General features: G+C 45.5%; 2 protein-coding genes across 3 annotated transcripts in view; one reads left to right on the top strand and one right to left on the bottom strand.

Moving 5' to 3' along the window:
• slc36a1 (solute carrier family 36 member 1) overlaps positions 1–14,187 on the top strand; it is a 47,811-nt gene extending 33,624 nt beyond the window's left edge. For both annotated transcript variants that reach the window (XM_080900573.1, XM_080900572.1), the window contains exon 12: positions 12,623–14,187. In XM_080900573.1, coding sequence (XP_080756699.1) covers positions 12,623–12,897 — 275 coding nt within the window. In that variant the 3' untranslated portion in view covers positions 12,898–14,187. The remainder of the gene's footprint in view (positions 1–12,622) is intronic.
• A 7,771-nt stretch (positions 14,188–21,958) lies between these two features.
• mtnr1al (melatonin receptor type 1A like) overlaps positions 21,959–25,937 on the bottom strand; it is a 43,336-nt gene continuing 39,357 nt past the window's right edge. The window contains exon 2 of the mRNA XM_080900574.1: positions 21,959–23,937. Within this exon, the coding sequence (XP_080756700.1) occupies positions 23,168–23,937 (770 nt within the window). The 3' untranslated portion in view covers positions 21,959–23,167. The remainder of the gene's footprint in view (positions 23,938–25,937) is intronic.

Raw genomic sequence — 25,937 nt, 5'->3', positions numbered from 1 at the left:
TTCCTGCGCCTGTTTCGGCTCACCTGTGACTTTGACAAACTGAGTCAAAGATCTGACATGGAGCAGCGTGTATTTTTAGAGGAAGTAACGTAGTCACGTGGAGAGGAAAAGCAGTGAAAGTGTCTTCAGAGGTTAATTAACTGAATTTAAAATGAAATGGAAATGTCCTTTTTCATTACTTCCATGTGAAAAGAGAATTTTCTAACTCAATTAAATTCAGATAAATTGGAAATGAGGTGCAGTCCATGGCTGAGAGCCACACTGGCATTAAACTCGTCTGGCTCCGGGCTGTGCAGCAGATTTGGGGACCCGGCTGCAGGCATGTGTTCCCACGTGGCCTCAAGAGCATTACTCAGATCCTGATGCGGGACGATAAGGCCAGGAGGGTTCCAGCTTATCCCAAATGTGCTGGAAGGGGTTGAGGTCAGCGCTTTGGGCAGTCCAGTCAGCGTCTCTTTGCAGAGAGTGTTCACCCTCACATCATCACCGATCTCTGAGACAGGACCCAACCTGTCTCTGGTGCTGCTGGGCCGAAACATTTCAGACCACCGCAGGGAAAAAGACAAGCCGGGCTATAAATGAGAGGTCACGCTGGTTTATTCACAGCATGCAGGAAGCGGCATTAATACACATACAGTTTATGCAAAGATGAGAAACCGATAAATATTTAAACATCAGTGAAAAATCCACTTCACACTGCATGACTGAGTCACGCTCAACTCCAGCTATCAGGTGACCCCTCCCTCTCCTCCTCCTGTTGGCTGACATGAACGGTAAAACGGTTTTCATATCACGGTGAACCGCGTCCGGTTGCTGCCAAAGGGAAGCACTTTGTTTTAGCGAGCGGCACAAGCGTTGAGTCTTTCCGCTTGTTTCTGGAAGTGTGGGGTGTAACTCTACCTGCTCACAGCACTTATCCACTAACCCAAACTATTCCTTGCATTTGTTTTTCCAAATCATGGAAGCTGCATGTGGTCAGGCGTCCACATGCTTTTGACCATATAGAGCTGCATCACTGCATCACCGAGCTCCCACTGTGAGATCGGAGAATATAGGTTTCACCTGATAATCGACCCTAAAGGTCACACATGAGAAATGATTCTGCACGTCGCACATTTTAACCAAACCATCGGCTCTCTGAGCTAAAAGAGACACAGCAAGCAGAGCTGGGCTGCAAGTAGAGAGGTCAGCCTGAGGATTTCGGTCTTTAGCACAGACCTCCTGCTGGGTGGGGAAGGTCAGGCTTGCCCTGCAACTCCATCCTCCTACACTTCCACCCTCCTCTCCTCCACTTCTCATGCTTCTGTCCAGGGAGTTAGATTAAAATGCAGTGGATGTGTTTTTCCTGCAGATAAGCATGTCGACGGTCAGCCAGTCAGCGTCTCGGGCACCCCACACGTGTTGGTTGTTTTCCCTCCCCATCGCCTGTTGTACTCTGTATAAGGGGTGTCATACATGTGGCCCAGAGGCCTGCTAAAGGGCCCATTGCATGGCTTTGCAGAGTGTGAAGGCTGCAGTGAAACAAATGAAGTACTTGGGTTAGTCAGTAAAAATCTTTTCTGTTCCGGGTGTGTGAGGCAGGTGGAGGGATCCTATTGTATCCATGAGCGATGGGAGGGTTTGCCCCGGCGTCTGCAATGATGCAGACACTTTATCTATCTGCTGAGATGAACAGAGGCCTGATCCAACAGAGTCCACACCTGTGGGGTTGGGGTTAGGGGTCTGGGTAGAGGCTGAAGAGTAAGACTGGGATTAGAATTGGCTGAAATGAATTTCCTCATTAGGGTGGCTCACTACAGCATCTGAGGCAGGGGAGGGACTCTGACGTGCAGGCGGTGCACAGCCATGTTTGATGGTTCAGCATCTGGTTTCTGGTAACAGGCCTGTGGTAGACTCTCTGCTGGTCTGGGAACAGCTCAGAATCTCTGCGGTAGTTGATGGATGAAAGCATAAATTACTGACTGTGGAAGGTATGTTGTAAAAGTTCCTTTCACGTCTGTCAGTTTTACAGAGAGTGGGGTGATGAATCTGTTTCACTTGGTTTTATTTTTTTCAGCCTTTTTAAAGGTCTTTGCTTGAATAGTAAATGCACTGGTACTTACATGGCGCTTTTCTACTCTATCTGAGCACTCAAAGCGCTTTTATACAACTAATTCATTCACCCAATCACACCCATTCACTTTTTCTAAACTGTGAAGTGCTTACTGTCTAACATTATACACATTCACACTCCAATGGGTGCATCGGACAGCAACATGGGGTTAGTATCTTGCCCAAGGATATTTGGGCCTTGGAGCCTGGGATCGAACCACCAACCTTCCGGTTAATAGCTGACCTGCTCTACCACCTGAGCTACAGTCAGGAAATACGAGCAAAATGTGGCATTTTTGCTGTTTGTTGTGGTGAATCTAAATGAGTTAGACACCATGATTTTTCCCCTGCTGTGTGTCAAAGCCACTCATGGTGGGCCTGGGAGAGAACCCCGGTGCTGCACGAAAAAGGAACATGAAAGGCCACTTTGATTAGCCAAGTGAACAGGAAGTCCACTTCAGTGTGATTACAGGTAGCTTTGGCAGGTTCCCCAGCTCTCTGCGTCTGTGTCAGGCGCCCTCTCACTCATAACAGTTAACGGAGGTTGTGTTTGCCGGGCAGGACAGAGAGGTGTGTGTGTGTGTGTGTGTGTGTGTGTGTGTGTGTGTGTGTGTGTGTGTGTGTGTGTGTGTGTGTGTGTGTGTGTGTGTGTGTGTGTGTGTGTGTGTGTGTGTGTGTGTGTGTGTGTGTGTGTGTGTGTGTGTGTGTGTGTGTGTGTGTGTGTGAGTGAGAGAGAATTTCTTTCCTGTTTGTCATGCTTGTTTTCAGTTGTGCGCTGCGGGATGAGACACGAGCTAAAAAAAAAAATAATTCACGACTTTTCCATGTCTGAAGCTGAAGTTTCAGTCCCGCCCTGAGGCTAGCACCTCGAGAAGGTGACGAGTTAATGGAGAAAAGGACGGAGCTGAAGAGGAGGGTCCTCAGTGTCTGTGATCAGATTGTAGGACACTGTGTATAAACTGCACTGTTGCTGATCTGCTGGTCTGCACTTGTGTCACATCTGGATTGTTAAGTTTAAAATCAGAGTTTCTGTGTTAAACCTGCTGCTGCTTTTAGAACAGGAGGGAATCATGTGAGACCGCATCAGAGCGTTTCCCTCTCCTCTCGCTGCTGCCCGCTGCTGTTGTCTGAGATTCATCACTTTTCCTTTTCAAACAACTGCATGGGATGATATTATAAAATGTTGGTGAATGTATATGTTTGAAATAAAAATGAACTGAACTGAACTTCTTAGAGCTCACATTTATACATGGAGCCGCATCCATCATCCCCTCCCTCACAGCTGCACGCCACAGAGCAGTGGTTTCCCACAACTGTCGTGTTTGCAGCTGCGGGCGAACGCCTCCGTGCACTCGCTGTAACCAGCCGGGTTGATGCTTATTAAACTGCTCTGGCAGGAAATCCAGCGGCTGCTCGAGGCCAACTCTGCGCTTAGAGCAAACACTCAGGTGTATGTTTCCAACAAGTCTGTTTTAATCGGGTCAAGCTCTTCATCAAAGCTGCACAGAGCACCGCACACACTGCTGGACGTTTCTTCTTCACCTGTTCACTGTCACAGACGCCGATAACTGAAGTCAGCAGCTGTTTGAGAGAAAGACGAGAGAGAAACACAAAGAGGAGCATGTGCGTGCAGCTTCCAGCGTCACGCTCGTTTGGGCTTTTCTTCTTCTGGCGTTTCCTGTAGTTACAGCGATATTTTAACCACGGGTGTGGGTGCAATTGCCGGCATTAAGTCAGTAGAAAAAGGAGCAGAATGGAAAATATTGAGAGCATCATGGCAGGATAAATTAGGCAGTGAGTGTTTGCAGTGAGATTATAGCATTTAAAGAAGTAAACAAGTGTTTGTGATGACTTCAGGGAGCCCTGAGTGTCAGACGCAGGAAGAGCTGTCGCACTGCCTTCATGTTGTGTCTGAGCCACGAGGGAGACAAAGTGCTCCTAAAACGTCCGACAGGGTCACGGACATTCACGTGGCGATGGTCTACCTGAGGACGGAGAGCATGGGGAAGGTGTTGTTTACCTCGAGAGCACGTTGTCTCGCTGCCGGTGCTTGTCTGAATCTCAGTGATTTCTAAACGGAGAGGGCTCTCTCTGTGACTCCTGCAGTTCTCTGTGATGCAGACACTGTAAAGCTTCTCATTAACAGGAAGTAATTGTTTCCCTGCAACTGAAGCAAAGTGGCAGTGACGTAGCATGGCGGCAGAGAGACGGACAACTTTTACTTCATTTATCACATCGTGCTTTCTCCGTCTGTAACTCAGTCATGGCTCAAAGAAGCTTTCGTGGTTGAATAAAAAGAAATAATCATGTCAGTCCAAATTGATTACAGCCCCTGCAGCTCCGAGAGACCCCCCCCCCCCCCCCCCCCCCCCCCCCCCCCCCCGAGATTAAATGAGTCCCCACTCGCCCACGGGGAGGAGGAGCTGCAGTGATGGCTTCTGTTACCTTCTACCTTTGTAATTTCAAACGACCATGAGCCACGGTAAATTGAACCAGTAACTGTGAGGTTGTGCATCCTTTCTCCACCTGGCCGACCAGTTTGATTGCTCTCACAGTGACTCCCAGAGGCTCAAGTAATCCATTTATTTTCTGAGGAAATTCTAACCATTTCCCGTACAATCTAAAAGAGCAGTTTACCGAGGACACATCCACCCCCTCCGACAAAAGTTTGTAATTGAATCGCAAGGAGATGTTTAGACTTTTGCTCATCTCTGGATGGAGTCCCTCCTCAAGCAGACTTATGTTTCTTGAAGTGAAAACTCTTTTTATTCCTCGCTGGAGTCGCAATTACTCAGATGGGCTTCGGGCATGTCCTAAAAAATTAAGGTACGCTGCCTCTTCCTGTGAAAAAGCATCAAAGAGTTTGCAAATGTGTCTTTGTGACTGTAACAGGTGTAAATATTTCAAGTTTTAATCATCATCTACTTTTGCAACACACGCTCATCAGAAAGATATAACAGGGCTGAAGTGAGCTTCCTCTGAAGGGTGTCTGAGCTCAGCCTCGAGGATTTTGGTCCGGGTTTTTATGACGTCATTGTGACATCATTACACAGCTGAGATCTGTGACTGTGAGGCCGTCTGGGTGCAGTGAACTCATGGTCATGTTATAGAAACCAGTCTGAGCTTTGAGACACGGGGCTTTGTTATCCTGCTAAAAACACTGAAGAAGCGGCAGCACTCAGGCAGGCTGTGGAGTTTAAATGATGCTCAGCTGGTACTGAGAGTCACACCAGCAGCAGCCTGAACACGGACACAGACAGGATGGATCCATGCTTTAAACTCGTCAGACCAGGAAACGATTCTCCAGCTTCTGTTGTCCAGGTTTGAGAGTCTGTGTGAACCGTAGCCTCCTGTTCTTGCTGACAGCAGTGACACTGGTAACACCCATCTCCTTTGGAGTACAGAAGCTCCTCTGACGTTGTCCACGAGCAGAACTGAAGCAATCCTTTTCATATTCGAGGCACGCAGCCAGCTTTCCCATATTAAAGTTGGAAAACCCGTCGTCTGTGGAGCATCTTCCAGCGTGTGATACTAAAGGTCATTTCAAGGAGACAGGCAAAGGTGAAGTAACAGCAGCAGGATGTACAGCCTGACTTTCCAGGATTCAAATGGCAGATAATGGAATATGGATAAACAGGGCAGAGTTATCATCTGGGAAAATCAGGAAGAGGAGGAGCGAGGCTCAGTCACGGGCCAGGTGTCACACTAAGGCCGGCCTCTGCTCCGGAAAAAGCCCAAAATAAGGTTTTCAACCCAAAGCAGGCAAACTGTGCAGCTGCTGCAGGAAGGTAGCGTGCAGAATATACAGGGAGTGCAGAATTATTAGGCAAGTTGTATTTTTGAGGAATAATTTTATTATTGAACAACAACCATGTTCTCAATGAACCCAAAATACTCATTAATATCAAAGCTGAATGTTTTTGGAAGTAGTTTTTAGTTTTAGCTATTTTAGGGGGATATCTGTGTGTGCAGGTGACTATTACTGTGCATAATTATTAGGCAACTTAACAAAAAACAAATATATACCCATTTCAATTATTTATTTTTACCAGTGAAACCAATATAACATCTCCACATTCACAAATATACATTTCTGACATTCAAAAACAAAACAAAAACAAATCAGCGACCAATATAGCCACCTTTCTTTGCAAGGACACTCAAAAGCCTGCCATCCATGGATTCTGTCAGTGTTTTGATCTGTTCACCGTCAACATTGCGTGCAGCAGCAACCACAGCCTCCCAGACACTGTTCAGAGAGGTGTACTGTTTTCCCTCCTTGTAAATCTCACATTTGATGATGGACCACAGGTTCTCAATGGGGTTCAGATCAGGTGAACAAGGAGGCCATGTCATTAGTTTTTCTTCTTTTATACCCTTTCTTGCCAGCCACGCTGTGGAGTACTTGGACGCGTGTGATGGAGCATTGTCCTGCATGAAAATCATGTTTTTCTTGAAGGATGCAGACTTCTTCCTGTACCACTGCTTGAAGAAGGTGTCTTCCAGAAACTGGCAGTAGGACTGGGAGTTGAGCTTGACTCCATCCTCAACCCGAAAAGGCCCCACAAGCTCATCTTTGATGATGATACCAGCCCAAACCAGTACTCCACCTCCACCTTGCTGGCGTCTGAGTCGGACTGGAGCTCTCTGCCCTTTACCAATCCAGCCACGGGCCCATCCATCTGGCCCATCAAGACTCACTCTCATTTCATCAGTCCATAAAACCTTAGAAAAACCAGTCTTGAGATATTTCTTGGCCCAGTCTTGACGTTTCAGCTTGTGTGTCTTGTTCAGTGGTGGTCGTCTTTCAGCCTTTCTTACCTTGGCCATGTCTCTGAGTATTGCACACCTTGTGCTTTTGGGCACTCCAGTGATGTTGCAGCTCTGAAATATGGCCAAACTGGTGGCAAGTGGCATCTTGGCAGCTGCACGCTTGACTTTTCTCAGTTCATGGGCAGTCATTTGGGGCCTTGGTTTTTCCACACGCTTCTTGCGACCCTGTTGACTATTGTGAATGAAACGCTTGATTGTTCAATGATCACGCTTCAGAAGCTTTGCAATTTTGAGACTGCTGCATCCCTCTGCAAGATATCTCACTATTTCTGACTTTTCTGAGCCTGTCAAGTCCTTCTTTTGACCCATTTTGCCAAAGGAAAGGAAGTTGCCTAATAATTATGCACACCTGATATAGGGTGTTGATGTCATTAGACCACACCCCTTCTCATTACAGAGATGCACATCACCTAATATGCTTAATTGGTAGTAGGCTTTCGAGCCTATAAAGCTTGGAGTAAGACAACATGCATGAAGAGGATGATGTGGACAAAATACTCATTTGCCTAATAATTCTGCACTCCCTGTATATAACTTTTTTTTTTCTCTCAGAATGAGATCCAGTAAGAGTGTTGCTAAAGTACCCACTGATGCATAAAAAGTAGAGTAGAATAGCCCTTTATTGTCATTGTGCATTTACAATGAAATTATGGGTGCTCCACACCAACTGTGCAGGAATCAAATATAAACAGTAGACAGCTCGGATAAATGCCTGACCAGAGCAATGTATACAATGCAGTGTAACCTGTGTTTTTCCCTCCCAGAGGCCAAATCAATCTGAGCGTGTGTCTCTGGAGTGGCACTCATGGGCGGAGACCTTTTTGGCTCTGGCTCGTTGATAACGCAGCACAGACTTCTTTAAGCTAATGACTGCTTTCACAGTTTGAGCCGTTTTCTCTGTGGAGTTTAGTCTTCTGCCAAAAAAGCCAACTTTAACTTATGCAGACTTCGGTTATTCCCAGTGAAACGGCCCGGGAGTTACTGAGCACACTGAGCCCCCCCGACATCTTTAATGAGGTGCGGTCCACCGAGCGACAGACAATCAGAGAGCCCGCCTGCCTGCCGCCGCCACAGGCTTGCTTTCCTCTCTGGGAAGTGTTTGCCAGTGGCGCCGGTACCCTCTGACTCCCTGTGGAGAAAGTAGACCAAAGCCCTCCCAAAAGTCTGATCCCACCTCGGAGCATCACCACTGCTGGACGCAGCTGAAGGTAGGGGGTCCATCTCTCATTTAAAAGCTTTTGGCTCAGTTCACAGGCTCCCGCTGACGGGCTAAAAACCACCGCACCCCCATTTTTCTTCTGGCTGTGAAACCAGCCCGGCCTTCCCAGTGTCTGTTGATGCTGGTGGGTTTAAATAGAAAGTTATCCACATACTCCAAACTGACGCCGTCTGAACAGAGGGTAATGGCACTGAGATGCACTGATGCTGTACGCTCTGCAGCCCTACCTCTACACCTGAGGGGGTGTGGTTAAAGGCATGACGAGGTCAGCACAGAAGGGAGAGACTTGTCATGCTCTCTCGGCTGTTGTTGTTATTGAGTCATTTAAAATGAAAATAGTTGGTATCTGTGACTCTGCTCCGTTTTTGGTTTTATGTGGAAGGATGTTCTCTGTGAGTCGGTTCTCTGACTCTGCTTTTCTCACCTGTGGAGGGTTCCTGCAGGGTTCAGTGCTGGGTCCAGTTGTATTGTTTTTCTTTTTCTGGAATTTCTTTTAATGTCTATGCCATGACACTGTGCTGTGCATGTTTTTAAGCCTCAGCAGACGGGTAGGCTGCCCACTCTGGTTGAATGTTTGTTTTGGATTGATGATTAATAATTTCCTTGTTTTAAACTCTGTAAACTGAGCCCATGATTGTCGCTCCTCCTGATGTACTATGTAAGAATCAGTCAGGTGATTGCTTCCTTCCTGCACAGTGTTCATAAACATCATGTAGTATTTGATTCGTCTTTGAACTTTGACTCTGTAAACCTTATGTCACCTTCCTGTTTATTTACAGAATAAATGTAAGCTATAGGGGGTGTCCAAATTCATGGGCTGCATCCTCCTGAGGCCGCATTTGTAGGCCGATTTCGTCACAGCGACGCAACAAAGGCTGTATCCCAATTCAGGGTCTGCAGCCTTAAAGTACGCAGCCTTAACGGTCCACAAGGGCCGCATACTTAAAGACCGCTAAGGCCGGAAGTGCGAGGCTTGTGAAATGGGACGGTCTAGCCTTCGTTGCGCTGCCCAGGTTGCCTAGCAACCAGGATGCTAACAGCTGGAAACGTTTTATACAGCTTTGTTTGACAGAAATGAAGGAGAGAATCTTTTGTTTGTTTGTTTCTACATGAGCTTTGATCATTCTCTGTAAGATTAAGGTCAGCTATTGAACGGCGTATATTTTAAAGCAGCGGTTCCCAACCCCCGGGCCTCGGACCAGTACCGGTCCGTGAGTCGTTTGGTACCGGGCCGCGAGAGTTGAGGCTTAGGTGTGAAATGTATAGTTTTCAGGGTTTTTATTGTTTTTCAGCGTTATTTTGTTATCGTTTTTATCGTTTACTCGGTTTTCCTGGGTCTTTTCACCCGTGTTATGAATAAATATTCTTTTTTTCGGTACCGGTACTAGTTTTATTTTGTTGTATTTATCCGCGACACCTTAAAGGCCGGTCTATGAAAATATTGTCGGGCATAAACCGGTCCGTGGCGCAAAAAAGGTTAGGGACCGCTGTTTTAGAGTAAGGCTTTAAAACCAAGTTAGTACAAACGTCACCAATGTCACATAACTTTGCCGACATGTGGCCAACAGGAATGTTGTAATGTTCTTCGTTATTAAACATTTGCACATAAATAAGTGACATAATATTCAGTACTTAAGGTTTACTCTTCGGGCACCCCTCATCCACAGTTTTTTTTTTTTTTTTTTTTTTTTTTTTTTTTTTTTTCGGCAAAATTATCCACACCCACCACGCTGCTATGCATTCTGGGATATGTTGGGCCACGAAGTCTACACCGCCACGCCCTTAAAATTCAGGGAAATGAAGGACTCATTTGAGGGCCGCATTTCGAGCAGCCTTTGAATTGGGACAGCCTTCGTCGCGTCGCTGTGATGTAATCGGCCTTAAAATGTCGCCTTTAAGGCTGCAGACCCTGAATTGGGATACAGCCAAAGGCTGTCCAAATTCGTAGACTCAGATCGGTACCACGCATGCGCAAATCTTACGTCACTTCCTCTCTTTGCCAACACTGCAACAGTTAATGTTTTTGAATGACACGGTTAGCTCCCAGTTAGCTCCTAGCATTTCTCAACAGCTCTACCTCCTTTTTGACTGCCCGGGACATTTAAACAATGGACAATCCGTATACAATGATGTGATGCCCAGCCTTCCTAGTCTTCATCTTTCAGTGTGTAGCATGCTCTCTCTCTTTTTAAACCCAGGCAGAAAAAAATTTGTTTTGTCTCTGAAGCCCTAAAAGTGCTACGACCAAATTAGCGTGCTCAGAGTGTTCTCTCCGGCACTTTGAAGATCCACGCCTCCTCTCCAGGGACCACGTCTCCTCCCCGGAGAGGCTCAGCATGTTCTCTAATAAGCCTCACTCGCCTCACAGCTCCTGCCTCATTTGATGACTCGGTAAACTGCAAAGCTTTAAATGGAGTTTGAAGAGCAGGCTTCAGGAGCCGTTCCCCAGAGGTGACAGGTTTCCGCTCTTGTTGTGTGAAAGCTCAACTTTGCCATTGCCCCAGAAGTTAATCTGACAGATCTGAGCACGATCGATTCTGGTTGAGAAAATCTTTTATCAGCTGATTTGTCCCGTGCGCTCGCCACAGAGAGGAGCGTGACTTGAACCTGCTCATGTGCAAACATTTTCAGGCAAATGCTTTGACGTCTTGTCAGCGGGCCGCTTGTTTTGTACGAGCGCGGTCGGCCAACGCCCTTTATGCCCATCTCCACGGCAACAGGTGAAGGCACTTAAGGTCCCCGGTGACTTCAGTGTCACGGTCGGCGCTTCCACCAACACGTGAGAACAAACTCCACATGGTGGGAGGCTCTCCCGCCGCCTCCTCGGTTTGCTGTCTTCCCCTCTGGCTATTGCTACTCTCCGACCTCACTTCATCTCTCAGCCGTCACTTCTCCTTTTTCAGCACCAACTTTACGTTGCCCATGATTTAAAAATTAATGGGCAACAGACTCGCTATCAGGAAAGATGAGGACACTCTTCTTTAATCATCGAAAACAAAAGGTCTGGCAGTCAAGCGTTCACTGAGATCCAATGCTCACTAGGTATGACAAATGTTCACCTGAGCAGCCACACCATGACCCAGCAGGTTTGAAACTGCTCATTAAACACACCTTCTCTTCTCATTTCCAGCTCTGTGGTAATAATCAGTCTGTTAGATAAGCTTTGCATGATTCACAGTTGAGAATAATCCTCCTTTGTCTGACATGTTTGCTGGTCCAGGTGTGTTAGGAACATCTCCTGTGTGACATCATCACTGCGCAGTCTGACCTTTGGCCTCACAGTCGTTCATGAATAAAAGTGTTTTGGAAATCCCACAGAGGGTTTGGTGTGCAGAGGAAAATTACCTTTTAGAGAACCGTGGATTGTTTCCTGTAGAAGCACTGAGCTCATTAGAAATGTTTGAGGTCATGTTCCACTTTAAAGATGATGTTGTTCACTAGGGCTGCACGATTAATCGTTAGAAAATCCCGATCTCGATTCATATTTATGTGCGATCTCATTTCCAAATGACAACGATTTTTAAAAGGGGGAAAAAAAAAAGATGACGATTGTACCGCATTTTGATCCGGGACATAATCTGCATGAAAACAAGCGCTCACGCTTCCTGCTCAACAAATGACAAGGGCGGAGCCTTATACCACGTGATACAGAAGCCATCTGGCAGGGGAAAAACAACGGAGAGCACGTGAAACTGCCCGAGGGGAGAAAACACAATGAGTGCAGAAGAAACGTTTCCTGATGGCGGTGAGAATGACAACCCCACTGTAAAATTATTTCCAAGAAAAGGTTCTCATTCCTCTGTGTGGAAGTTTTTTGCCTTCAAAGAAGACGATGAGAGTCAAAAAAATATCATTTGCAAGCTGTGTTTTGCCATAGTAGCAGCACCGCAAGGTAACACTACAAATCTGTATAACCACCTCAAACGTCACCATAAAGTGCAATATAACGAAGCTGTAAAGGCCAAGAAAGTGACAGGAGAAAATCCGTCCCCGTCACCCACCCAAACATTAATAACGGGAACGTTATACAGCGCTTCCCCATACCCGTCGACCTCCCGCAGGCACAAAGAAATTACGGAGGCTATCACTTATCACCTGACCAAAGATATGGCTCCCATCAACACTGTGCAAAACGAGGGATTTAGGAGAATGATCAACATCCTAGACAAACGCTACACAGTGCCGTTCCGCAACTATTTTAAAAATGTTGCACTACCTGCTCTATACACGCAGTGTCGAGCAATGGTGGAGACGGAATTACAAGCAGTACAACGTTTTGCGGCAACAACAAAATGTGAGACATTTATTGTTTTTATGTTCTGTCTCAACTGTTACAAAGTTGATGTGCAGTTAATAAGTGCAAGAAATATTTATATTTGAAAAGAAAATCGTGAGGGAATCGTGATCTCAATTCTAAGCAAAAAAAATCGTGCAGCCCTATTGTTCACTGTGTCCTTCTTTCCTCCTCTCGTATCCCAGGTGCCCTCGCCATCCTGATCCCAGAGCTGGACCTCGTCATCTCGTTGGTGGGCTCGGTCAGCAGCAGCTTCCTGGCGCTCATCTTCCCACCCCTGCTGCAGCTCATCGTTTTCTACGGCGAGGGCCTGTCGCTGCCGGTGAAAGTCAAGAACCTCGTCATCAGCCTGGTGGGGCTGATCGGCTTCGTCACGGGGACCTACATTGCCATCGTGGAGATCGTTGCCCGCAACGGACACAAGCGCGACGAGACGCCATCCACCTTCTTGGTTCAGTGATGAAGTGGCGTGACTCCCGGCGGGTGGATGGAGGCCTACTCGGGCCATTTGAAACCATTTTAGTGCACATTTGAACTTTTATCTCATTTTATCTGCTGCTGTTGGACATCACAGCTGTTTCAGGATAAATCTGTGACATGTCTACGATTAAGGACCATGGAGAACCTGTGGTGCTCGATGTTTCACTGCTGTGTCATGTTCTGTTTGTACCTGACAGTCACGTCTTATCAAGTCCATCCTTTTAGTGCAATCTAACAGATTAATGATGATGGAGAAGGTAGGAGATGGTACGGGGGTTAGAGGTAATTTATTCTTTTGACTGATTATTGTTTGTGGTGTTTTAGTCAAAAAATCAAACTACCTCAGTTTTTAACATCCAATTTGGAGCCTTGTAAAACACCTTCGCTTCACGCAGCCCCCAGTTTAGAAGTAAACATGTTTGTTTAGCACTTTGATTTCTGCCTTATTCACTTTGAATATAGTTTTAAAATCGCTTTAAAAAATTAAAAATCCGCTGTTGCTTGGGTCGAGGGGTCATAGCGGTTCTGATGGGAACGCCTCGAAGTGCCAGGAGATCGTTCGTATCTCATCACAGCAGACTCACCAGGATGACACAGCAGCTGTTAAACAGTACAGCTGCTTTCTTGCTCTCAGCTTTGGGTCAAACTGTGAGCTTTGACAACAAGGTCACAGGTGCAAGAGGCAGAACCTGTGAGGGTCTCGGGATCCTCTGGGAGGAGTGTGGCAGGTGTGCAGGGATTAAAACCCCCTAAAAATGTGCCAGATGTTCTTGTGAATATTACAGCTGCATTAGTGCCCGATGATAGGTTGCTACAAAAAAACGCCATCAGGTTTGAGCTGCATGTATCTAATATAGCAAGTTTTAACTGCGGGCTTGTAGGTGTTGTCGACGCCTCACAGTGAAGCGTCTGTGCTGCCGTGTGTCTTTGTCCGTGTGGCATTAGATAACAGACTTCTGGTTTCCCTTCACCTGTGAAGTCACCTCATGCAGGGCTGGAAGTCGTTCTGTGTGTGTATATATCCATCCATCGTAAATGTTTGCACATGTAAATACTCATCTAAACTATAATTTTCCTTTTCTGTTGTAAGTGTCAGGTTGCAGCTGATCAAATGAGTGCATTTCAGCATGAAAACATCAAGAAATGTAAAATATTCCAAACTTCATCCAGCTTGACGGCCTGCATCCTTCATATGTGTGAGACCTTCATTTGCTAAATCACTCATTTCTTTACTCTTTACTTTCTCAGAATAAAGATGTTGAAAGTCCAAGTTCGTGCGTTTCAGTCTCTTCGTATTAGCAGGACGACTCATAAGGATCTGAAAACTCGCCAACTCTTGGAGCCGATCCAGAACTGGGTTCGGAAATTTTTAGAGGGATTTGTTACTGGACGTTTGGCATCACATCCTGACAAATGAGGTAGAAAACGAAGTTGTTCGTAGCACACATGATTAAAACTCTGTTGATGACCCCATAGTAAGAGCATCAGAGTCGGTATGACTGAACATCAGCCCCTAAATATTACCAATGCATGAGTGTGTTTGGAGTTAGCTGTAACTGTAGTTGTCCAAAAAGGGCAGATTATTATCAGCCTCTGCTGCCTATCCACTCAGCAGAATTGAAGTTGAGGCCAGATGGCAACCTTGGAGCTGCCTGTGTGAGCGTTTCTGCCTGGTTCATGTGCTCCGCTCCCCGAGGTGCAAATGCTTTTCAACATGCGCCACAGAAGCAGTCCGAGTAATCCTTCCACCGCCTAATTGACACAAATGAGAGGGAGAGGGGAGGGTCCGCTGGTGCTCGTTTTCCCTGTGAAGCTTGGCCAGAGATGGAATTAAATTAACTGGACTGGGATATTTAGCATGAGCTGCTTCACCCTGCGTTTAGCTTGGCGTGTAGACTGTTCGTGGTCATGAACGTGAGCGCGTTCCTCCAATGAGTCCACGGCACAGGTTTCTGTTGGGCATGTTTCCTGCCATCAAAGCTACCATGGATGGACATGACTGTGCTTAAAGGGGGTCCTGATCCATTATTTTAAGTAAGGCTAATCAGACTATCTGTCGATGTTCTTGTTTTTGTGCTACTTGTTGTATAAAAATGGAAAAAAGGCATTTTTATTTTAGGAATTATCGGAGTATCTTCATTGGCCAATAAGTTGTTAATCACATGTGAACTGGTGTAATCTCAGTTTGAATTACCCTCTGCTCGTCACACCAACATGGCGACAACAAACCTCAGCTCAGATATTCATGACATCAATTTGACGCTGCAAGATAAAAAGATAAAAACTTCATTTTCAGTGACCTAAAACATGGTTTACACCTGGACAAAAGGCCAAACAGAAAAGTCTCTAATTACTAAAATCCCTGAAGAAAATGCCTTTTTCATATGCACCATGTCATCATTGGAAACACGTTTTCCTCTTGGGGCCGTCCGAGGGCTGCGCCGCAGCTTCGGTGGACGACATTTCACTTCATCAGCGCTCTGGTTAAAGGCATGAACCCCATATAGGAAATGTAATACTCACTTTATAAGTTTCAGGACTTTCTCTAGTAATTAGTGCCTGAATGACTGCAACCATCCATAAAAATACTATGTAATAGAAATACTAACATTTCCATGCTAACCACTGTCACCAGACTTCACTCTATGGAGCAGAAACTGGACATGTCTGGCTTTAAGGTTCTTACTGGTCAGCAGATTTGTATTGATCCTGAAAAGGAGCCACAATGGAGCCAATTAGCAGCCGGACTGAATGAAAAAACACAATTAGGTGACTTTCTGCCACCAGTTCAGCCCAAAGGGACCACGTTCCTTATTTCCTTTTGCAAACAGCTGGTAATTAAAAGCCACAACTGCTGACACAGCAACTTTCACCTCCCACTGCTTCACTTCGATTTGCAGAACTTGTCTTGTGTTTGTGTGCAGCAGTAAAGCTTAAAGCTGAACCTCACCTAAGTGGCATGCAGACACTAACATGCAGTGTTGGTAAAACTCACAGCTTTTCTTCAACACTCTGGAGACTAAAGATATGCTTGTTTAACCAGAGTGTTTGAATGATCACAGGTAAGATGGCAGTCTGAGCCACCACTCTGTGTCAACATGTGTTATTAACACGAAGTAGAGATGTCTGTCTTCTTTCCCCTCACTTTCAGATACTGTTCTGTGTAGATAGTTTTTAGACCTCACACTTTGGTCCAGTTTTGTAAGATTTTTAAGGACACATTGCACCATGCTGAGATGTGCCAAAGTTTCAGCCAACAGCCATTTGGTAATCACCTTGTTGGGCAAAAATACTATTCATGTCAAATTATGTTGGCTTTGGTATTTTTCATAGATTCATCTAGAGAACCGGGGACAAACAATTTAAAGTACAGTTTATTATTCAAAATAAAAACAAGATATTGTACATATACATTTATTACTGTGTAATTATATCTTTATTAATGCATACTCATAAAGCTGCTATGTTTCCCCACCATATTTAAATATGATGGTCAGTGAGGACTTCTGCCTTTGCACTAATGGTCTTTCACAGATCAGCCACATACTTGAAACACCAAAGGTGGAGGAGAATAACTGCAAGCGGCCATTTGCCCTGGAGGGACATTTAAAGTCATGTCTGCAGCTTCAGACTCAAGATGTGAACGATCATCTTTGTGTTTTAATATCTGACAAGGGCTCATCCCCCTTTTCAGATATTATGTGATCTCTCAAATGAGAGATCACATCTTTCCTTCATCCTGGGGCATAACTGGTTTCCTAAACCTGACCGAACTCTCCTGGTGTGAATGCTTGGGGGGGGGGGGGGGTTGTTGTTTTTTTTCTCGTTTGACTCTTGGCGAAGGCGGTTGCACTTTTCTCCTCTCCTCCTCTCCCTTATCTTCCCTGCTTAGCCTCTTATTTCCTTGTCTAGTCTCATGTTTTTTGTATTACTTTTCCCTGGAACACTCTCTCACAGTCTGTTCTCTAAAACCTAAAAGAGAATTATGGATTTGATCAACTGGTACCTGAATGCTATTGACACCCTTTTCTTAACAAGAAGTATTGGCTCGGGTGAGCCTGAGTGTCTGGGTGGCACTTTCCCTGCCGGATACACGATGGACGGGTGGCAGAAATGGAGAATCGTGTGCCTGCTGTTCAAACCCCCACAAGGCTGCCCGCTGGGATTGAAACAATGGCACGAGGCGTGACTTCTCAGAATGGGTTCATTGAGTGCAGCATGGATAAGATCTTGGAGAAGCTTACGGCTGCTGTGAATGCTCAGAATAACACCTCTGAGCGCAAATTGGATCACATCTTGGAGAAGTTCACTGCGGTCGTGAGTTCTCCGAATCTGCTCTTTGAGCACAAGAATGACAAGACCACGGAGCGTAAGTTTGATAACATCATGGAGAAGCTCGCGGCTCTCCAACGGGAGATTGAGAGTCCAGTGTTGGACTGTTAAGAACAGGTTTGAAATTCTCATGAGTTGTTCGCACTAAAGAAAACCACCATCATAATGCGGCTATCCCTTCGGCGCCAGCTATGGGCTCAAGGCTGGAGCTGAACAAAAACACCCTGATAACGACTGTGTTTAGACTGTTCTTCATGTCCTCAACAGCTCACCTGAGTATGACTGTGATCGGTCAGAGCTCTGACTCATACACTGGTGTGCTTGACTCCTTTCACAGAGTTTTACAGAGTAAATACAGGCAGTGGCTCCACAGCTGAGGTGAACAGCTGACTGACAGCCAGATTAAGCACTCTGGTCTGATGACATTGAGTGACTGTCCCAATGGTGCCATGTTGACGTCCACCTCTGGCTGAGTTCTTCCTCCCACAGTCCACAAACATGCTCATTGTCTGTAGGCGTGAGTGTGATAGCTGTCTGTCTCTGTGACAGGTTGGTACCTGTCCAGGTATAGCTGCCTCTTGCCCTGTGACAGCTAACATGGGCTCCAGCCTAACCTTGACCCTGAAGTGTGTAAGTGTAAGGAGATGCCTGGATGGATAAATTATGGAGGAATCACTGCTGTGTTTGTAATAAATAGATCTAAGAAATATTTCCTGTACAGGATGCGTTGTTTACAGGGTCACGTGTTCTCTGTGTGAGCTCAAGCCGCCGGTCATACATGAGACCTTGATGAGGATCAGGTCCTCGTTACCCAGCCGTCATTCTGTTTCTGATTTATTCAAACCCAGTAAAACTGAACTTGGGCAACATGGCTGTCAGCGAGGTCAGTTTTGATTCAGGGTGTGTGCTGGCATGCAAGGATCCTTCAGCTGCTCGCTGTTCATCAGCAGGCGCCTCTCCTGAGTCCAATAATGATCTAACCTTGTGAAGCTGAGGAGCACTTTCTGCATCGGGGGGTCAGTGCATTAAAATTTAGATCACAGCCGACGGCATCGTGAGAACTTGAATGCTCTATGAGGTAACATGAGAGCTTCGTTAGCCGGCTGAAGCAGGGATGGGGAGAGGGGTCTGATGAAACACGTCATCTCTGTTGTTGGAAACTCGAGTTTCGCTCACATTGCATCAGCTCCAGCTGTGCTCCAGGTGTTTTCAGGTTCTCAGTTTGCTGTGCTTCAGATTTGAATCTAACAGGTGTGGCTGCTGTTTTCGACTCACCTGTGCTGCCGGCATTTATTTCCACTCACACCTCACCCTGTTACTTCCTCCTGCTTATCTCACTTCCTTTTATCTCTCCATCTTCTCTTTGATTTCTTTCCTTCACCTGTCCTCCTGGCGGGGAGGTGATGGCTGATTGCCATCGTTGCTCACGGCGACAGCTCCTCCAAACTGACAGGTCACCCTTCTGATCTTCCTGTTGCCACAGCAACAGACTTGAGATTACACAGGGTGATGTGGTGATGGGCCGCGTGTTGAAGTGCAGAGAGACAGATAGCTGTCAGTGTGGCTCGACTGAAATCACACAAAGAAATGTGGAGGGAAGTGTTTCCTTTTGGTCTGTCACCACAGCAACAGCAACTTTTTAACTGCTGATGAGCGCTCAGTAACCTGTATGTATTTGACCGGCATCAGCTTTTAAATATTGACCGGTATTTTAAAGCAATTAAAGTTTGGAACCAGCAGATGGATCTGAGGTTGTTCAGACTGCGATCAGTTACTGGCACCAACTCATCGATCAATCACAGAGGTTGTTACCAACTCGATAACTTAGCTATGAGTTATCAGTTGAGATATGATGTGTTCATTTGAAAGAGGCAGAACTTGTAATCAGTCACAAATGTGGACAGGTGTACCAGCAGGAGAGAGAGATTGACTTTATAAGAGAAGAAGAAATAATAAAATGAGTGCGGTGGCTGCAGACAGAGCAGCAGCGTGTGAGGTAGTTAAACCTTCATGAACATAACGATAGACCGGATCAGTGTCTCTGTGAGCGTGCTGTTTCTGTGTGAAATAAAGCGAGGAGGCCAGCGGCTCACACTGAAAGTTCTTTTATTAAGACATGGATTTCAGGTGTTGCTTGGTTTCTTTTGTTTCATCGACATTACAAACATTCAGAGGAAACATTCTCCACGGCAATGTGCAAAACAGCGTGAGAAAGGAAAACCAGAACATTGTCATTCAGAGCAACCGGCTGCCGCTCGGCCTTCACATCCATTCTGTTTGTTTAAAACTGATCCAAACACACAAACAACAGCAAGCTTCATTGATTTTTAGCACAAAAAAATAAGAGAAATACGTCTTTAGATGTACACAGCTGCAGGTAATTCAGGTAAAAAAAAAAGAAAGCCAATAACTGTGCTTCTTTAAACCCTCAGTGGGCCAATTAAACCTGCCGCTGTCCTCATCGAGCTGCGCTATCTTCCAAACATGAGTATTGATGAATTCCACTTTATTCGTTTATGTCATCTGTGCTTCTTTCTTTTATTCACAGTCGTGTTGGAGTCTGTAACTGCAGATTCCTCAGATCCCAATCCGATCCAGCATCGATCCACGGGTGTCCTGCCAACAGCCAGCTGGTTGTCATTAGAAGGAATTTAGGTTTTTACATTAGCTTCACCTCTCAGACTCACTGTAAGTGTCTGTGGAAGCTGGTTAGATTAGTCCAGCTTCATCTGAGAGTAACTGCTTCCCGTCATATTACTATTTATTATCTTAGATTCATCTTTGGAGGTTGATAAAGTAAATAAAACTTGCAACGCAGAGGCAGCAGAGATATGATAAATCCCACAGGTCCCAGATCTGCACCGAGGATGGGGAGGATGGCTTCTTTTTACGTGGTGTCAAAAAGAACAAGACGTTGTTATGTTAAACTAGTCTAAACTCCTGTTGGTCTTCAATTAATGTACTTAATTCTTGGTCAATTTATTTTCTCTGTTTCTTGGACAGATGTGAAGACTCACAGCAGCTCATTGAAGATTTCCTGTGAGTTCAGATTATTTGTCAGATGCCCTTGTTTTACCTGTATATTACCTGCCTGCGCTTACAAGACGTGAACACAGGAACATTTGGCTTTAAACTTCAGACCTTGACTGACTTTGAACCGGCAACATCTTGGCACAAAAAACAAACAAAACACACACAAACACGCTGTCCCTCCAACAGCTGTCCCTGGTGCCATCGAAGGGTCCTCAGTGGACCCATAAACTGGTCCCAAAACATGCACGCACGCGCGCGCGCACACACACACACACACACACACACACACACACACACACAGTGAGCTTATTAAAATAGGACCAAAGCACAGGCAGATTATCACAGCTTATTAATACATATGCAACATTCATCTTCAGCTCCCCAGCAGTATGAAGCACAGTGACATGTTCAGAATACCGTTACCATGATTTAATCACTCGTGCCTGTTTCTCTGATGCTTGGCTTGTGTTCAGACTTGGTGTGTACAGCAGACGCACTCATGCGACTGTGAGGGAACACTGATAGTCTCAGGTTGCTGAGCTCAGACTGGCTTTGGTCATGTGGGAGGACACAGCGGTACACAGACACTGTGTTTTCATCCTTTTGTCTCCGTCTGTGTTTGCAGAGGGTTGCACACGGACACACCGTGCAGGCAGTGCAGAGAGGCTGTGGCACACCTGTGCCGCTCATTCTCAGGAAGAGGAAGGTGATGATGCAATGAAGGGAGACAGTCTCAGAGTCAGCCTCTCTGGAGCATATTGTACCCCCTGCCCCTCTTCATATTCATCACACTGTCCGGTCAAACTAAATGTTTGAGTCCTGAAAGCATCATTGCAAAGTTACACTTAACAGCAGAAGGACAGCGAAAGAACATTTTACTGCTTTAAATTAAAAGTGGATTTTGATTAATGACACTTTTAACTTTCAGGCCTCACAAAGTCAAAAAAGCTTGTAGCCTCCTAAGTGCCCTGGCAGCAGGTCTGGGGATGTTTTGCACTCTTGCACATGTTTGTTTCACCATTTTCTGACACGTGTTTTTTGCAGGAATCTGGGCACTAAGACTGTGGATGCACGACTCACACAGGTGGATGTGGTGAGGTGTGGCACTTCTCAGACTCCACCTTGCACTGAGTTTTTTGTTGGGATCTCAGAGCTTTAAGCGTGTGTGGTCATCCATGCGTCATCTCCCAGCTTTTGGCCCGACAACTAGAACTGGAAGTCAGAGTAATTATTACTGTATCAGTATAAAAGCACAGCATAGTGTTTCCCCCACAAAGACTTTAATGGGTTACTAACAACCCCACGAATACACGGGGTACTTTATTTTAGTATTTTTTATTTGCATTTTTAAAGTATTGTTGTTCACTGCCTTGAACTGCAGCTGTCCATGGTAGTCTTTCTTCTTCTCTGTGAGATGTAGAGTCAGAAAATGCCGCAGGTGGAGAAGTGAGCTGCTAAGCTGAGCAGAACCAGGACTGCCAGCTGCAGTCGAAGGCAGTGGAGCCAAGGTTCGGGGCTTGAGACAAACGCACAGGTAGCTGCTTATAATGCTCCTTTCTAAAAGGACTTGGTGATTAAACCATTTGCAGGTGACCTGAGCACCTTCTAAGTGGTAAAAATTTGCATACACATGATTCCATTGATGTCATGACGGCCACCAGCTGAGTGCAGGGAACTCTGTGATGCAGGAAAACGAAACGAAACCCAAACCACGGCTGCTAGAAGTGATGGATTTTGTAAGTGATGCTGTTAATGTTTTATGATGAGCTACTTGAAAAAGTGTTCCTGTCTTTTAACTTGAACAGCAACTTTTCAGACTTCATGTAAATTTTGGGGCTCGTTATTAGAGCTGAATGACAATGAAGTCACTAAACAGCTGTTTTTATTGGATTACATTACACAACAGCTGGTTGGTAAAAACAGGTGAACTCTGCAACATTTCTATCACTCTGCAGTCATAGACGCATGGACACCTTAGTTAAGACTAGGTTTAAGTTGGGCTGGTCTTAACAAATATCAAGTTTTAGTTAGGACCAGTCTTGCAGGAACCAGACCCATATCATGGAGTACTTTTATGCTTCATACTGGGACTCTTAGTCCAAAGCTGAAGTCACTGGACAAGTCGTCCATCGTCCCCCTCTGTCCTCAGTGAGAGTTTGCTACCTTCTTACATAGATTAGTTATATTACAAGTAAAATATCCCAATCGTTGTTGTGCACACACAGAGTCTCTCGCAGCCTTAATGTTCAAAAATGTGTCCCACCTTAAATGATTTTGCAATTTTAAAAGTATATAATGCATCTTCATTCTCCTCAAAGCCGATTTGTCATCTTCGTCGTTATCTTCGTACTTCGTAGGAACAGGAACAGCGTCGACGTCTTTTAAAAAAAATCACAGTGTCAGAGCTCTGCCTTGAATCTAATTCACAGAGGATGCTATTCAACTCAGTGACCCCACATTTAACTTAATTATGTTGCTAATTAAACACAATGAATTATGCTCTCATCTGAACATTAAGTCACGACTTCATTACCCAAGAAAGTCAGGATGAAACACATTCCCCAGTTAGGAGTGCTTCCCAAGTTCTGGCCTCTCCCTTGCTCTCTGCATTCTTAGTCTCCTTGTTTCCCTGAAGGCATCACTGATAACTCTCAGTGTGGCAACATTTATTTCACTTTGTCTGCTCTTCATCTCTCCTCCTGCAGCTATTAAAGCGCTCCTATTTTTCTCTCCCACTCAGTGCTCTTGTTGTTCTCCTTCCACTGTACCTTTATTTGCTTTCTTTCCATTTCATCAGTCCTGTTTTATTTTCCTGTCAGGGTAAAGTTCTTTCTATCTTTCATGTCATTAAAGATAAAAATCTCTGCATTTCCAAGTATTCCATCTCAGCAGTGGAACTTGAAGATGATGAGGACGATCCTCTTGTACTCCTTCCTGAAGTTATGGTTCAGGACACCGTAGACGACGGCATTGAGGCAGCTGTTAAAATACGCCATGAAGTAGCTGGCTGTGAACAGCCACTCTGGGATGGCACGGCCCAGCGTGGAGTCCACTGCCACCGCCAGGCCAATCAGGTTCAGCGGCGCCCAGCAAACAGCAAAGAGCACGAACACCACAAACATAGTGAGGAAGTTGCGGAGGTCGTGTGGCTTGATTTTAGGTCTCGAGTCTGGCTTGACCCGCCGCCTCACCTGGATGACCAGAATCCAGATACGCAGGTAGCAGTAGCTGACAATGCCAATGGGCAAGATGAAGTGCACCACCACCACGGCGATGGTGTACAGTGAACTGACGGACTGGGCGAAGGTGCAGGAGTAAACCCGCGGGTCGTACTGCAGCGACTCCACAAACCAGTTGGGGACGATGGCGAGGATGGTGAGCGCCCAGACGAGCACGACGTAGCACATGGTGTTGCTGTTGGAGAAGAGCTTGTCATACTTGAGGCTGTGGCAGATGTAGCAGTAGCGGTTGATGGCGATGCCCGTGATGTTAAAGATGGAGCCAATTACGCTGAGGCCCATGAGGAAGCCACTGATCTGACAGTGGATGTAGCCGGCAATCCAACCGTCGTTGAAAATGGCAGTGAGCACCAGCGGGTAGGGATAGATAGCAACCACCAAGTCAGCGAAGGCCAGGCTCACAACAAAGGTGTTTCCTGTAGAGCAAGAGGAGGATGACAAGCTGTCAGTATAAAATAAGTTAATCCAAAAATCTTTCAGGCAGGTCGTCAGCTAGATAAGTCAGATCGACGCATTCTCACTGCCAACTCATCACATGCTGATACCTGTAGGACTCGTCATCATATTTTACCATTCATCACACTTGTGGACACACCTTAGTGTTACTTTTCAGACGCGGTGGCAGACACACACGTGGAATCACACAAGCATTTGAGTCTGGTCTGGGCATTACATTAGTAAGAAGTACTTAGACTGAGTTTGGGCTATACTAAGAGATTTACTACAAAGATTGAAACACGGGGTACTGCACTGCAGTAGTTTGAATCATATCATAGGACTGCTTTCTTCCATTTTCGCAGTATCTCTAAAATTAGAAATATCCTGTCTAAGAGTGACGCTGACAAACTAGTTAATGCATTTATTGATTCTAGGCTGGACTACTGTAATTCATTATTATCAGGATGTCCTAAAAATTCCCTGAAAAGCCTTCAGTTAATACAAAATGCTGCAGCGAGAGTACCGGCAGGGACTAGAAAGAATATTTATCCTATATTGGCTTCCCTTCATTGGCTCCCTGTTAAATCCAGAATTTAAAATCCTGCTCCTCACATACAAGGTCTTATATAATTAGGCCCCATCTTATCTTAATGACCTTATAGTACCATATCACCCCATTAGAGCACTTCGCTCTCAGACTGCAAGTAGTCGTTGGAGTTTTCTTTGTATTAAAGTAAAACAAAGTTCATCCATCTACCACAAACTTCTCCAACATTTCCTTTGTTGCCCTGTGACAGTGATGATCCAGTGGTGTCTTTTCGACATGTTGTAGGGTTTCAGACCACTCTACTTTCTAGGCTGTGAAATAACTCCACTGTGTAAAAGACACGGGGGAATATCAGTTATGTACAAAATGTCCAATGGCAGTGGTGCACTACCTTATAGTACTAGTGCGACACTTGTCATTATTCATTTTCAAAGTTGTTTTAGGGGACAAACCAGAAGCTGAGTAGTTTCATCATAAGGCTCTCCAAACCTCATCACTGCTGCTTTAATGGCTCCACCATCATTCAGGCAAATTAATACTGCTGTCCCGAGCTGCTCTTGCGCACTTCCATATAGAACTTGTCAAAAGAAATCTCCTAATAATGGGCTGTTGCTTCCAGCAGAGGCATAAACATCAGTTTTGAGCCACAGTTGCAACTGATAAATTTTATTCCAATTTATCAGCTCCTTGCTCGGCCGACTTCTCTGACAATAAGAAAGCTGGGGCTCGCTGATGTGCTGTAAAGGTCTTTCTCCCACACGAGGAAATGAAGTTTGAGGGCTTGATTTAAGAGTTTAACATTTACCTGCCGCCCCGAGTGAATCGTGCTGCATTTCAATTATATTTTCCCACGGCTGAAGCCATTGTACCAAGCTCCCAGCATTAAACTGTCCTGCCTCTGAGCAGCATTATTATTACTGCCAAGTTTCCTATCTCACATACAGACTGTTTACCCCCAAATTAATGAAGCAGGGTTAGTCTGCACATCAGCCGCCTTCTACTCTCCAAAGTTTTTCCTGAAGCCGTCCACCCAAAACCAGCTGCTGGTTGGGAGTAATTTAATACTTTTCCACATCCCGTCCCGGCTCATATGACCAAAAACAAACACACGGAAGTGCTACCTGTAGCTTCACTCACACAAGCAGCAATTTAGCTGAAGAAAATGCTGCCCAGTGCTATTTCTGTTCTGTTATTTATTCTGTTTATCGACGCTGATGAAGCGGTGGTTTGTTCAGTTTGGCAGAGTATCTGAAATGCGCTGTTTAAGCGCCTCCCTCCTTTAAGCGTACTTTTCTTCTGATTGGCTGCCCCATGCAAAGAGAAAGGTTGAACAGCGAGTGGGTTCGAGGTTACCGTCGTGCATCAAAGTTAAGCTAAAGAGATTTTCTGTTCCGGTCCAAGCTTTCTTTAAATGGAAGTTCAGTTTGGTTA

Source organism: Rhamphochromis sp. 'chilingali' (genome assembly GCF_963969265.1).
Source record: "Rhamphochromis sp. 'chilingali' genome assembly, chromosome: 13".
In the NCBI taxonomy this organism is placed as follows: domain Eukaryota; kingdom Metazoa; phylum Chordata; class Actinopteri; order Cichliformes; family Cichlidae; genus Rhamphochromis; species Rhamphochromis sp. 'chilingali'.
This window is presented reverse-complemented; position numbering and strand designations above follow the sequence as displayed.